Source organism: Hemitrygon akajei, chromosome 7 (assembly GCF_048418815.1).
Source record: "Hemitrygon akajei chromosome 7, sHemAka1.3, whole genome shotgun sequence".
Lineage (NCBI taxonomy): Eukaryota > Metazoa > Chordata > Chondrichthyes > Myliobatiformes > Dasyatidae > Hemitrygon > Hemitrygon akajei.
Window position 1 is genome coordinate 157,426,222 of NC_133130.1, and position 14,521 is coordinate 157,440,742.

The 14,521-nt window shown below is 41.5% G+C and overlaps 1 protein-coding gene across 1 annotated transcript in view; it reads left to right on the plus strand.

The window, feature by feature from the left end:
* Positions 1-14,521, plus strand: part of wdr5 (WD repeat domain 5) — a 51,735-nt gene that overhangs the window by 20,031 nt on the left and 17,183 nt on the right. The window contains exons 5-6 of the mRNA XM_073052278.1: positions 12,438-12,527; positions 14,015-14,104. Coding sequence (XP_072908379.1) covers positions 12,438-12,527; positions 14,015-14,104 — 180 coding nt within the window. The remainder of the gene's footprint in view (positions 1-12,437; positions 12,528-14,014; positions 14,105-14,521) is intronic.

Consider the following 14,521-nt stretch of genomic DNA (forward strand, 5'->3'; position numbering starts at 1 on the left):
CACACAGACAACTTCCTCCAGCAGCAGTGAGCGAGAGACTGATAGACAATGCTGCTTATGCCTCGATGGAGTTGATCATGGGCTCATACCCTGTTTCTTGGCCTCAAGGCCGCACACTTCGTTCAAAACCTCACTGTATACCCTCAGAGACAGCAGGGTGCCAAATCGCTCAAATGGCCTGAAAACACATCATCAAAATGTAGATTACAGGCTCCAGAACCACATTTGAACAAAAAAGGTGTGAAAAGGGTAGTTTCTTGAACCATAATGCCATTGCCAGTTCTTTGCCCCTTTCCCCATCAATGCTCAAATTTATATTCTTTTCAAATGAATATCTATATCTGTTTGGGAGTTAGAAGTGAAGTGATTCTCCCTCCACCATTTTGTACTGTACCATGCTTTTTAAAGTTTAGTTCAAAGCAAATTTATTAGCAAAGTACAAACCCCATTTCCAGAAAAGGTGGGATATTTTCCAAAATGCAATAAAAACAAAAATTTGTGATATGTTAATTCATATGAACCTTTATTTAACTGACAAAAGTACAAAGAAAAGATTTTCAATAGTTTTACTGACCAACTTAATTGTATTTTGTAAATATACACAAATTTAGAATTTGATGGCTGCAACACACTCAACAAAAGTTGGGACAGAGTTAAAATAAGATTGAAAAGTGCACAGAATATTCAAGTAACACCGGTTTGGAAGACTCCACATTAAGCAGGCTAATTGGTAGCAGGTGAGGTATCATGACTGGGTATAAAAGTAGCGTCCATCAAAGGCTCAGTCTTTGCAAGCAAGGATGGGTCGTGGCTCACCCCTTTGTGCCAAAATTCATGAGAGAATTGTTAGTCAGTTCAAAAGGAACATTTCCCAACGCAAGATTCAGAGAATTCAGAGACATCTCAGTGCATAAAGGGCAAGGTCGGAACCGCTGTTGAATGCACGTGATCTTCGAGCCGTCAGGCGGCTCTGCCTAAGAAACCGTCATGCTACTGTGACAATTATAGCTACCTGGGCTCAGGAGTACTTCGGAAAACTATTGTCACTTAACACAGTCCGTCGCTGCATCCAAAAATGCAACTTGAAACTGTATTACGCAAGGAGGAAGCCATACATCAACTCTATGCAGAAACACCGGTGAGTTCTCTGGGCCCAAGCTCATCTCAGATGGACCGAAAGACTGTGGAACCGTGTGCTGTGGTCAGATGGGTCCACATTTCATCTAGTTTTCGGAAAAAACGGGCATCGAGTTCTCTGTGCCAAAGATGACAATGACCATCCTGATTGTTATCAGCGAAAGGTGCAAAAGCCGGCATCTGTGATGGTATGGGGGTGCATCAGTGCCCACGGCATGGGTGAGTTGCATGTATTTGAAGGTACCATTGACTCTGAGGCGTATATTAGGATTTTAGAGAGACATATGTTGCCATCAGGGCGACGTCTCTTCCCATGCTTATTTCAGCAGGACAATGCCAGAGCAAATTCTGCATGAGCTACAACAGCGTGGCTTTGTAGACACAGAGTGCGTGTACTTGACTGGCCTGCTGCCAGTCCAGATCTATCTCCTATTGAAAATGTATGGCACATCATGAAGAGGAGAATCAGACAATGGAGACCACGGACTGTTGAGCAGCTGAAGTCTTAGATCAAGCAAGAAGGGACAAAATTTCCAATTGCAAATCTACTACAATTAGTATCCTCAGTTCCAAAACGATTAAAAAGTGTTATTAAAAGGAAAGGTGATGTAACACAATGGTAAACATGCCTCTGTCCCAACTTTTGTTGAGTGTGTTGCAGCCATCAAATTCTAAATTTGTGTATATTTACAAAATACAATTAAGTTAGTCAGTAAAACTATTGAAAATCTTTTCTTTGTACTTTTGTCAGTTAAATAAAGGTTCACGTGAATTAACATATTACAAATTTTTGTTTTTATTGCATTTTGGAAAATATCCCAATTTTTCTGGAAATGGGGTTTGTACATGTATGTCACCATATACAACCCTGAGTTTAATTTTCTTGCGAGCAGATTCAATAAATCCGTAATAGAATAATAACCATGATATAATCAATGGAAGACCACACCATGGGCATTCAACCCCCAGTATGCAAAAGACAACAGAAAGAAAGAAAGAATAAGAAGCTCATGAGAAGAAGAGTCCTTGAAAGTGAGTCCATTGGTTGTGGGAACATTTCAATGAAGAGGCAAGTGAACTTGAGTGAACTTACCACTTTAGTTCAAGAGCCTGATGGTTGAGGGTTAATAACTGTTCCTGCACCTGGTGGTGTGAGTACTAAGGTTCCTGTACCTTCTTCCTGATGGTAGCCGCGAGAAGAGAGCATGTCCTGGGTGGTGAATGGTGGATGATGCTTTCTTGCAACAATGCTTCATGTAGATGTGCTCATTGGTGGGAAGGGCTTTACCCATGGTGGACTGGGTTGTATCCACACCTTTCTGTAGGAATTTCCGGTAAAGGGCTGTGACGTAGCCATTCAATATACTCTCCATCATTCATCTGTAGAAGTTTGGCAGTGTTTTAGATGTCATGCAGAATATTCACAAATTCCTAAGGTAGTAGAGATCTTGCAGATCATAATAGTTAGCTTGTATGCCGGTCAACTTAAGTATTGTTCCTCAGGTTGCCAATGTTCCTGATTTGTGAATGCATTTTCTGCAATATAAACAATACCCATAATTTTGAACACCAATTACTTCCTAATGAAAATAAAACTCATTTCTTTCTCTTTGACACAAATGAATTAATATCCACGTTTCCTATGCAAGTAAATGAAGTAAACCTTATCCAATACTTCTTGGAAGTTAAAACATCGATTTAATCAAATCTCCCAAATTTACAAGTCAATCTTTGATTCCAGTGAACCAAGGACTTGGCGTCTTTCAACTCCTTGAAGTTAGTGCTCCACTAATTAAATATTCTTGCATTTGTTTTTCCTTGTCTATTTCCATATTTATTCTAAATCTCGTAGGGGGAGATCTTAAATGTCCTTTTTTGCAACTATATTTACATGGGAGATGGGCACAGAGTCTATCAAAGTGAGGCAAACAGCAGTCAAGTTAAGAAAATATACAAATTATGGATGAGGAGATGTTTGCTGTTTTGAGACAAGTAGGAGTGGATAAATCCCCAGGGCCTGACAAGGTGTTCAGTCAGACCTTGAGGGAGGCTAATGTAGAATTGCTGATGTCATTCCAATGTTAAAGGTTCTAACAATAAGCCAGGATATTATTGGACAGTGAGTGGGTGAGTTATTCGAAGGTATTCTAAGACCAGATATGTAAGTATTTGGATAGACAGGGACTGATTCGGGATAGTCTGCATAGCTTTGTGTGTGGTTGATTGTGTCAAAACAATCTTATAGTTTTCAAGGAAGTTACCAGGAAAGTTGATGAAAGCAAGTCAGAGGATGTTGCCTTTGACAAGATCCCACATGGGAGGTTGGTTAAGAAGTTCATTTACTTGGCATTCAGGGTGAGGTTATAAATTGAATTAGACATTGGCTTTGAGGGAGAAGCCAGAGTGTGGTAGTAGATGGTTGCCTCTCTGACTGGAGGCCTGTGAGTAGTGGTGTGCTGCAGGGATCAGTGCTGGATCCATTGTTGTTTATCATCTCCCGTCAATGATCTGGATGCTAAAGTAGTAAACTGGATCAGAAAATTTGCAGATGACACCTTGATTTGGAACGTAGTGGACGGCAAGGAAGGCTATCAAAGCTTGCAGCGGTATCTGGACCAGCGAGAAAAATGGAAGAGGGAATTTAATGCAGACAAGTGTGAGGTGTTGCACTTTGGGACAAATAAACAGGGTAGAACTTGCATGTTGCGTGGTAAAGTGCTGAGCAGCGTGGTAAGACAGAGGAATCTGGGAATACTGATTTTTAACTCCTTGAAAGTGGGTTCACAAGTAGATAAGGTCATTGACATTGGTCTTCATAAATCAAAACATTGATGTTTGAAGTGGGATGTTTTGAAGTTGTATATGAAATTAGTGAGGCCTAATTTGAGTTATATGTGCAGTTCTGGTCACCTACCTACAGGAAAGATATCAATAACATTGAAAAGTTGTAGAGAACTTTTACAAGCAACACACACAAAATGCTGGTGGAACGCAGCAGGCCAGGCAGCATCTATACGAAGAAGTACAGTCGACGTTTCGGGTGGAGACCCTTTGTCAGGACTAACGGAAAAAAGAGATAGTAAGAGATTTGAGGGGGGAGGGGAGACCCGAAATGATAGGAGAAGACAGGAGGGGGAGGGATGAAGCCTAGAACTGGGAAGTTGATTGGCAAAAGGGATACAAGGCTGGAGAAGGGGGAGTATCATAGGATGGAAGGCCTTGGAAGAAAGAAAGGGGGAGGGGAGCACCAGAGGAAGATGGAGAACAGGCAAGGAGTTATTGTGAGAGGGGGGAAAATTTTAAAAATATTAAAAATGAAAAATTAGGGATGGGGTAAGAAGGGGAGGAGGGGCATTAACAGAAGTTAGAGAAATCAATGTTCATGCCATCAGGTTGGAGGCTACCCAGATGGAATATAAGGTGGTGTTCCTCCAACCTGAGTGTGGCTTCAACTTGACAGTAGAAGAGGCCATGGATTGACATATCGGAATGGGAATGGGACGTGGAATTAAAATGTGTGGCCACTAGGAAATCCTGCTTCCTCTGGCGGACAGAGTGTAGGTGTTCAGTGAAACAGTCTCCCAGTCTGCGTTGGGTCTTTTACAGGCATTTTGCCAGGACTTGAGGGCCTGAGTCATAAAGAAATATCGAGTAGGTTAAGACTTTATTCCCTGGAGCGTAGGAGAATGAGGGGAAATTTGTTAGAGTTTTTCAAAATTATGAGGGGTATAGACAGTGTAAATGCAAGCAGGTTTTTTCCTCACTGATGTCATGGGTTAAGGGTGAAATGATTAAGGTATCCCGAGGGGGGGGGGGGGGACTTATTTACTCAAGGGTAGCGAGGGTGTGGAACAAGCTGCTAGTGGATGTAGGTTTGATTTCAACATTTAAGAGAAATTTGGGTAGGTTCCTACATGAGGGGTATGGAGGGCTATGGTATGGATGCAGGTCGATGGGACTGGGCAGATTAATAATTTGGCATGGACTAGATAGGCTGAAGTGCCTGATTCTAGCTGTAGTGTTCTATGACTCTAGTTGTTATTAATCACTATTTCCAGTTGCATTCCCATGAAACCACTGGAATTGTCTGTAGCATTCATCCCTTCATTGGGCTAGGAGTTTATACCTCAGCAGTTCTCCCTTGTACTTGCCGTATATACGGTTTTCTCCCCGAGTCTTTTAGGGTAATTGAAGTACCAAGCTGACCCTGACTCTCTCCATTTCCTGCAGTTTATCATCTGCAAATTTGCTCCTCTTTTGCGTTATTTGAAGTCAATGAGCATTGCTGCTCCTCCATTGTTTCTTAACTAGTTATATTAAGGATATATAGCCTTTGACCCAAAGACTTTATGCACTAGTCTTCCCATCTTTCCTTATCTACATCTATCAACAAAACCCTTAATTTCCCTATTTTGTCCAAATTGCCTTAAGCACATCAATAATACTTGCTTCGATCTGTCGCCATTGTAACAAGTTCCACATTCTCAGGTATAAAAGTTCCTTCTGTATCTCCTGTTAAATTTCTAGATTATCTTACTTGGAAGACCTCCAGTTCTGTGTTCTTCCACAAGTGGTACCACCCTGTTTGTATCTACTCTATCAAAGCCATTTTGCAATCTGTCAGTCTTCATTTCTGAAGAAAAGAGAACAGTCTTTTCATTCTTTCTTGGTAATATGCCATTGGTTCCGGTTTTCATCCTTTAAAATCTGTGCATCACTCTATTGTCTCCATCTTTTTGTCATAAGGTCTTGCTTGCGTGTGCAGAACATTTAGTGTATTTGTACTCCGAGTTCTCCTTGTTCTTCTACTCCAACTAAGTAATTATGTTTTCCAAGTAATTTGTGACCTTCCTTTATTTCCTCCTAAAATGTACTACCTTGCCCTTGCATTTATCTAAGTGTAACTCCAGCAATTTCTCAAGTTCATTAATGGCCTTGAATCCTCAGCACTGAACCTCCCCACCAAAAAGAAGTTCGTACCATTCTCAAATTCAGAAATTTTAACTTCCCCCTCAAGCGCATAATCTGTTCCAACAGCAATAAGCACCATTAAAAAAACATCCTTCGTTGATTCACAGGAGTCTAATCAGATTTGCTACTACCCAATATGAGGAGATGTTGAAGTTCAGAAGTTCAAATTGCATTTATTATTAAAGTATGTCTACCATATACAAACTTGAGATTCTTCTTGCAGGCACCCACAAAACAAAGGAACACCAAATTCACCAAAAAACCCACACCACAAAGACATACATCCATGTGTAATAAAGAAAGAACAAATTGTGCAAACAGGTAAACCACAAGCAACAGAAAATAAGTCCACAGCTCACTAGTCAATTCGGTCCAGGAGCCCAATGGCTGCAGGTCACAGCCATGGAGCTAGGCGAGTGCTGATAGCTCCAGATCACAGCTGCAGAATCAGTTCAGCGCTGAGACAAGTAAAGCCTCTGAAAGTATTGAGCTGAACACCAGTTCATCCTCAGCCATGAAACCTTAATCTTTTTAATCTGGTTTGGCACTTAATTCGGCCAAATATCGATTCATCATCTGCTCTTGAGCCCATATCCCACCACTTCAGTCTGGCCCCCAAGTCCACTCCAGCAATGGCAGCTGTGGTCATACCTGCATTTTTCAGAGTCCAATTCAACGAATATTTCAGGATATCACAAAAATGCCAGGTCCTGTAGATGGTTTAAAAGCACGCCTCCCAGCCAGACATTTCAGGCTGCAGTGATCGTACTCCCGATAAAGTATATTTAGTGTTAGTAGTTTTGTTTGCTGTCTGCTGTATTTCACCAATGCCACCTTCATGATCACAGTCAAAGCAGATGACCAAAAACTTGATGTTTTAAGGGGCATTTCAAAGGAAGAAAATTGGCTATGGAAGCAGAGATTTAAGGAGGCAATAGTTTGGGTCTTGGCAGCTGAAGGGACTAAATTTGTGAACGTACCGAAGATTAGAATTGAAGAAGTTCAGACAACTTATTGCTGGATATGGAAGAGAAGAGGAGAGTGGTGAGACATAGAAGTAATTGAAAACAAGGATGAGAATTTTAAGGTCAGCACTTTACTTAACAAGGAGTACAAGCCTGTGAGCACAGGTGAGGGTAAACATCACTTGTTCCGAGGTATTTCAGCCATCTCAAATCCATGTAGAATAATGAAGGATACTGATGAGCAATGCAAGGTAATGGAGGTGTGGATGATGTTTCAGTCAGCAAATTAAATGGACGGTATTTTTAAAGCTTTTTTTGTCATCTTGGACTATTTGAATGTATTACAGGTCATAAAATACTTCTCAAAATGTAATTGCTTATAGAATGTTTAAAATGCAGCAGCCAATTTGTAAATAGCTCAGTACACAATAGCCCGTTCGTACAATTTTGTTTTTGATCTGGGACTAAGTATTTGCTAGACTGCTGGCCTAACTTTTCTGTCCACCTGGGAGACTTCAGTTTGATGCCCTGTCAGGAAGATCTCCAACTTCATTATGCTACCTTATTACTAATTTGAGGTTTCAGATTAGACTTTCGTGCTTGGATCTCTCAATGAAAATGGGCACCTAGGAAAGCTGACAGTGCTACATACAGAGCCACAGAAGTACAGCTAGTAGAGTTACTGCCTTGCAACTCCAACAATCTTCATTCAGTCCTGATCTATGGTGTTGACCACATGGAGTTTGAATGTTGACTCTGACTGTGTACGTTCCCCCCCCGTGTGCCAGAGATATGTGGTTTGGTAAGTTAATTGGCCATTGTAAGTTTCACCTTCTGTCAGTGAGTGGGAAAATCTGTAAAGAAGAAGAGAGAATAGTGAGAAGAATAAAGCACACTTGTGCTTTTCACTCAGCACAAGTGTGGGAACCAAATTGCTGTGTAGGTTTGACTAGCTAATAGAGGCAGGACAGAATTAGGCAATGTTATAATAATGGAAACAGATAGGTAAATAAACAGCAAGAGAACAGATGTCATATGTATAGGTCACATTTACCTTTGATCAGTTCTGTGATGCCCTGACTTCTTTTCATCCCTGTATTTCCTCAATGCCAGATACTGTGGATTCCAGTTAATTGAGACACGTCAGGACCAGTACATTTTGGCCCAATTAAGTGGCTGCCCCAATTAGCCAAAGTTTCATGGAAATAAATAAAAAAAGGTATAAAAAAAAGACAAGCTACTGTTTAACTGAGTAACAATTTACATATTTAAATGAAATACAGAACAAGTTAGAGCATTACCAATACCTCTACAGTACTATAAAACTATATTAGTTTCTAATAGTTATCGACGGCAGAATTTGTCCATTGTACGCTGCCATGTTCTTTTGATTAACTGTGAATGCACAAAATCAGTGCAGATACCTGGTGCAGGTAATGAATTGTGTTCAAACAATGCTCTTGATGATTGCATCATCCAACTCTTCACCTTCATTGAAATATTCAAGATGATTGTAGATATCTTCGGGTTCTTCATAGTACCCAACTTGTTGAAGTAGCAAAGTCATTGTATTTTCTCTTCTGGTTGTTTCTTACATCTCTAAGCTTGGTGAGAAAACAGTTCCGAATTGTCTTACTACTTATTTCATGCCAGCAAACAGTGACAAAAATCACTGCATTTTGAACAGACACAACATGCAACTACATGATTTAAAAACTGTTCGCTCTATTCGGGTTACACCTGAACTACAAGGGGACCAATATCCTTGCAGGGAGGTTTGTTAGTGCTATTGGGGGGGGGGGTTTAAACTAGATTTGCAGGGGGGTGGGAACCAGAGTGCCAGAGCAGATAGTGGAGCAGGGGGTGAAAATGATGTTAAAAGTTCATGCAAAGTCAAAATAGAAGGGTAGTGTGTGGTGGTAATAATCTTCTGTGGTGTGTCTATTTCAGTGCAAGGAGTATTGTGGGGAAGGCTGACGAGCTGAGGGCGTGGATTGACCCATGGAGTTATGACATTTTAGCCATTAATGAAATTTGGCTGCAGGAGAGGCAGGACTGGCAGCTAAATGTTCCAGGGTTCTGATGTTTTAGATGTGATAGAGGCAGAGGGATGAAGGGTGGGGGGGGAGGGGGGTGGCATTGCTAGTCAGGGAAAATATTACAGCAGTGCTCAGGCAGGACAGATTAGAGGGCTTGTCTACTGAGGCCATATGGGTGGAGCTGAAAAACAGGAAAGGTATGGCCACATTAATGGGGTTATATTATAAACCGCCCATTAGTCAGCGAGAATTGGAGGAGTAAATCTGCAGAGAGATAGCAGACAACTGCAGGAAACATAAAGTTGTGATAGTAGGGGATTTTAATTTTCCTCATATTGATTGGGACTCCCATACTGTTAAAGGTCTAGAAGGGTTAGAGTTTGTAAAATGTGTTCAGGAAAGTTTTCTAAATCGATATATAGAGGTACCAACTAGAGAGGATGAAATGTTAGATCTCCTATTAGGAAATGAGTTAGGACAGGTGACGGAAGTGTGTGTAGGGGAACACTTTGGTTCCAGTGATAGTAACACCATTAGTTTCAATTTGATCATGGATAAAGATAGATCTGGTCCTTGGGTTGAGGTTCTAAACTGGAAAAAGGCCAAATTCGAAGAAATGAGAAAGGATCTAAAAAGCGTGGATTGGGACAGGTTGTTCTCTGGCAAGGATGTGATTGGTAAGTGGGAGGCCTTCAAAGGAGAAAAGTGAGAGTGCAGAGTTTGTATGTTCCTGTCAGGATTAAAGGCAAAACAAATAAGAATAAGGAACCTTGGTTCTCAAGGGATATTGGAACTCTGATAAAGAAGAAGAGAGAGATGTATGACATGTATAGGAAACAGGGAGCAAATAAGATGTTTGAGGAGTATAAAGAGTGCAAAAAAATACTTAAAGAAATCAGGAGGGCTAAAAGAAGACACGAGGTTGCTTTGACAGTCAAGGTGAAGGATATTCCAAAGAGCTTCTACAAGTATATTAAGAGCAAAAGGATAGTAAGGGATAAAATTGGTCCTCTTGAAGATCAGAGTGGTTGGCTATGTATGGAACCAAAAGAAATGGGGGAGATCTTAAATGGGTTTTTTGCGTCTCTATTTACTAAGGAAACTAGCATGGAATCAATGGAAATAAGGCAAATAGGTAGTGAGGTCATGGAACCTATACAGATTGAAGAGGAGGAGGTGCTTGCTACTTGAGGCAAATCAGAGTAGATAAATTCCTAGGACCTGACAGGGTATTCCCTCGGACCTTGAAGGAGACTAGTGTTGAAATTGCAGGGGCCCTGGCAGATATATTTAAAATGTCATTATCTACGGGTGAGGTGCCGGAGGATTGGAGGATAGTTTATGTTGTTCCATTGTTTAAAAAAGGCTGTAAAAGTAATCCAGGAAATTATAGGCCAAGAAGTTTGACATTGGTAGTAGGTAAATTATTGGAAGGAGTACTAAGAGATAGGATAGACAGGGACATATTAGGGAGAGTCAACATGGCTTTGTGCGTGGTAGGTCACGTTTAACAAATCTATTAGAGGTTTTCGAGGAGGTTACCAGGAAAGTGGATGAAGGGAAGGCAGTGGATGTTGTCTACATGGACTTCATTAAGGCCTTTGACAAGGTCCTTCATGGGAGGTTAGTTAGGAAGATTGAGTCGCTAGGTATACATGGTGAGGTAGTAAATTAGATTAGACATTGGCTCAATGGGAGAAGTCAGAGAGTGGTAGTGGAGGATTGCTTCTCTGAGTGGAGGCTTGTGACTAGTGATGTGCCACAGGGATCAGTGCTGGGTCCATTGTTATTTGTCATCTGTGTTGATGATCTGGATGATAATGTGGTAAATTGTATCAGCAAATTTGCTGATGATACAAAGATTGGAGGTGTAGTGGACAGCGAGGAAGGTTTTCCAAGCTTGCAGAGGGACTTGGACCAGCTGGAAAAATGGGCTGAAGAATGCCAGATAGAGTTTAATACAGACAAGTGTGAGGTATTGCACTTTGGAAGGAAAAACCAAGGTAGAACATACAAGGTAAATGGTAGGGCACTGCGGAGTGCAGTAGAACAGAGGGATCTGGGGATACAGATAGAAAATTCCCTAGAAGTGGCATCATAGGTAGATAGAGTCGTAAAGAGAACTTTTGGTACGTTGGCCTTTATAAATCAAAGTATTGCTTATAAGAGTTGGAATGTTATGGTGAGGTTGTATAAGGCATTGGTGAGGCCAAATTGGGAGTATTGTGTGCAGTTTTAGTCACCAAATTACAGGAAGGATATTAATAACATTGAAAGAGTGCAGAGAAGGTTTACAAGGATGTTGCCGGGACTTGAGAAACTGAGTTACAGAGAAAGGTTGAATAGGTTAAGATTTTATTCCCTGGAGCGTAGAAGAATGAGGGGAGACTTGATAGAGGTATATAAAATTATGATGGGTATAGATAGAGTGAATGCAAGCAGACTTTTTCCACTGAGGCTAGGGGAGAAAAAAACCAGAGGACATGGGTTAAGGGTGAAGGGGGAAAAGTTTAAAGGGAACATTAGTGGGGGGGCTTCTTCACACACAGAGTGGCGGGAGTGTAGAATGAGCTGCCAGATGAAGTTGTAAATGGGGGCTCACTTTTAACATTTAAGAAAAACTTGGGACAGGTACATGATTGAGAGGTGTATGGGGGGATGTGGTCTAGGTGCAGGTCAGTGGGACTAGGCAGAAAAATGGTTTGGCACAGCCAAGAAGGGCCAAAAGGCCTTATTCTGTGCTGTAATGTTCTGTTCTGTTTACAGTGTAATGTTAAACAGCACACAACTGACACTAATTAGAAACTATTCGGCAACGGTTTCCTGTCTCAATTAAGCATCATAGTGTTTCAAACAAATGAAGGGAATCCTGACTATTTTCTCAATTAGTTTTTGTTTTTTAAGGGTTGTCCCAAGTAAGTGGCTGTCCTGATTAACCGATAGTCCAATTAACCGGAAACCACTGTATATTAATTTTGAGTTTCTCAACTTGTCTGAGCCAAGTTCCTATTGCCACTATATCATTTCAACATGTGCTAGAATCTTGTTTACCATGCCAGATAAATTTATAGGCATGAATTCCACACCCATCCAAGCCTGTCACAAGTTTCATTTCAGTACCCTGTCAAGCTACTTTAGCTACCTCACTGACTAACCTAGTTATCTCTTTGCAAAGAAGCAAATGAACCTTTAAAGAATGTGGTAATGTTCTGGGAGTGAGCGTAAAGAAATCCTGTTGTTTTCTTGTCATTGTGTGTTCCTATTGTTTTCAGAGAGATAAATAGTCTTATTAAGAGCTCATATTCCTATTTTTGTTTTAAAATAGGGAATCTCAGATGTTGCCTGGTCCACAGATTCAAACTTGCTTGTTTCAGCTTCAGACGACAAAACCCTTAAAATATGGGATGTGAACTCGGTAAGAAGAATCAGCGTCTGCATTTTTCAAGGCCAGCTAAAAGTTAGGCTTCGGTACCCCGAGCCTGAGACAAGCAATGGATGCGCATGTAATTTATTCATGACTAATTTATTGGGAATAAATGTATGGTTTATTTTTTTTACCATCATGCCTTTTAAAACTCTTTCCCCCAGAAAGCTTTCTAATCCCCCACTCTCCCATTAAAGTTCAGCTTAAAGATTCCTGGCAGGTTATCTGCTCAGTCTATCCTTACTCATTTCTTATCCTTGCATGGTTCTGAATATTCACACAAAAGTTTGCTTTGGCAGGATAGTACTTTAGCGTGCTATATTACTCACAGTCCAAGCCTCAAATATCTGCTACTGAGTGTATATTGTGACCCATGGATAGCCGTAAATGGTGATGAACGAAATATTTCACATATTTTTAATATAGGGAAGGAACCGGGTAACACAGGCTGAACTGAATTACTCCAAGTGCATGACTTTGATTCAGAAATGGGTCATTTGGTCACATAGTGTTCTGCTGTTCCTCTTCATTCTGCCCAATTATTCTTCTGGCTATGAGCATGTACTGGCTGGTGGCGTAGTGGCATCAGCGCCGGACTTCGGGGCGAGAGGTCCCGAGTTCGAATCCGGCCGGCTCCCTTGCACGCTCTCCATCCATGCCTGGGTTGAGTGTGTCGAGCGAGCAACGTAAAAGAAAACACCCGGAGAGGGATGGGCTCCGCCAGGTTTCAGATGCCCAAGACAAGCCGCACGATGAGCAATCACCAAAAAGATCGGTGCAAAAACCTTGTCGTGACGGCATCCCGACGACTCCACCAGGAGCTAAGGGTGCGCGCACACACACATTACACCTTCTACATTGCCCCCTCCATCCAGTTTTTTTCTACCATTACTCAGATCCTCTTGACAGAACATAGTTTGTTCTCTGATATCACATTTGTGAAGCGCCAGTGAATGACATCCTGGGAATGCCTTTTAAATACTTATGGTGCTCTGGGGCTGATCTTGTAAACGTGCTATGACTTGACTCATGAGCTTGACTTCAATTTCTGCAGTTTGTCTGGATGTGCTGCTTCTTATCCCTCACCCCACCCCTCCTTCTGCATAATATCAGAGTTGGTACTGAAGAACTATTTTGTAAAATGGTTACTATAAGGAGCTTTGTGTCTTTAGGTTGAATATGCTGTAGATGTCCTCACATAATTAGATTTGGGGATCTTCAGTAATATCCTAGGGAGTGGTTATTCTTCAACCAATGTGACTGAAGCAGGTAATCTGGGGGTTTTAACATTGCTATATGTGGCACTTAAAAGTGCCCAATTTGTATGTTACGTTTCCAATATTACAGTAATGACTTTGTATCAAAAAACACTTCATTGGGTTAAACAATGATTTTGGAGTTGGGTTGTGAAATGTACTGTATAATTGCAAGCTTCCAGATAGTTAGCACATTGAGTTGACTTCTGGCTGTAATTTCAGGGAAAATGCTTGAAGACGCTGAAGGGTCACAGTAATTACGTTTTCTGCTGTAATTTCAACCCTCAATCCAACCTGATTGTTTCGGGATCGGTGAGTAGCTGATTCAACAGTTAGAAGTTTCTTCTTGCCATTTGAGCGTTAATCTGCAAGTGTACAAGCATTGATTCTGACTGTAGGGAGTGTATTTCTCAGTTGTAGAAGGACATGATCCTCAATGGTGATATCGACTGTTTGGAAGATTTTTGTTCTCAGTGCAGATATTCCTCAGGCACTGTACCTTGGATGGGGTGTGAGTCCCCAGCAGAACAGACCCTTGGTCGGGGTGCGAGCCCCCAGGGGAACAGACCCTTGGTCGGGGTGCGAGCCCCCAGGGGAACAGACCCCTTGGTCGGGGTGCGAGCCCCCAGGGGAACAGACCCTTGGTCGGGGTGCGAGCCCCCAGGGGAACAGACCCTTGGTCGGGGTGTGAGTCCCCATGCGAGTCCCCAGGGGAACTAACCCTTGGCT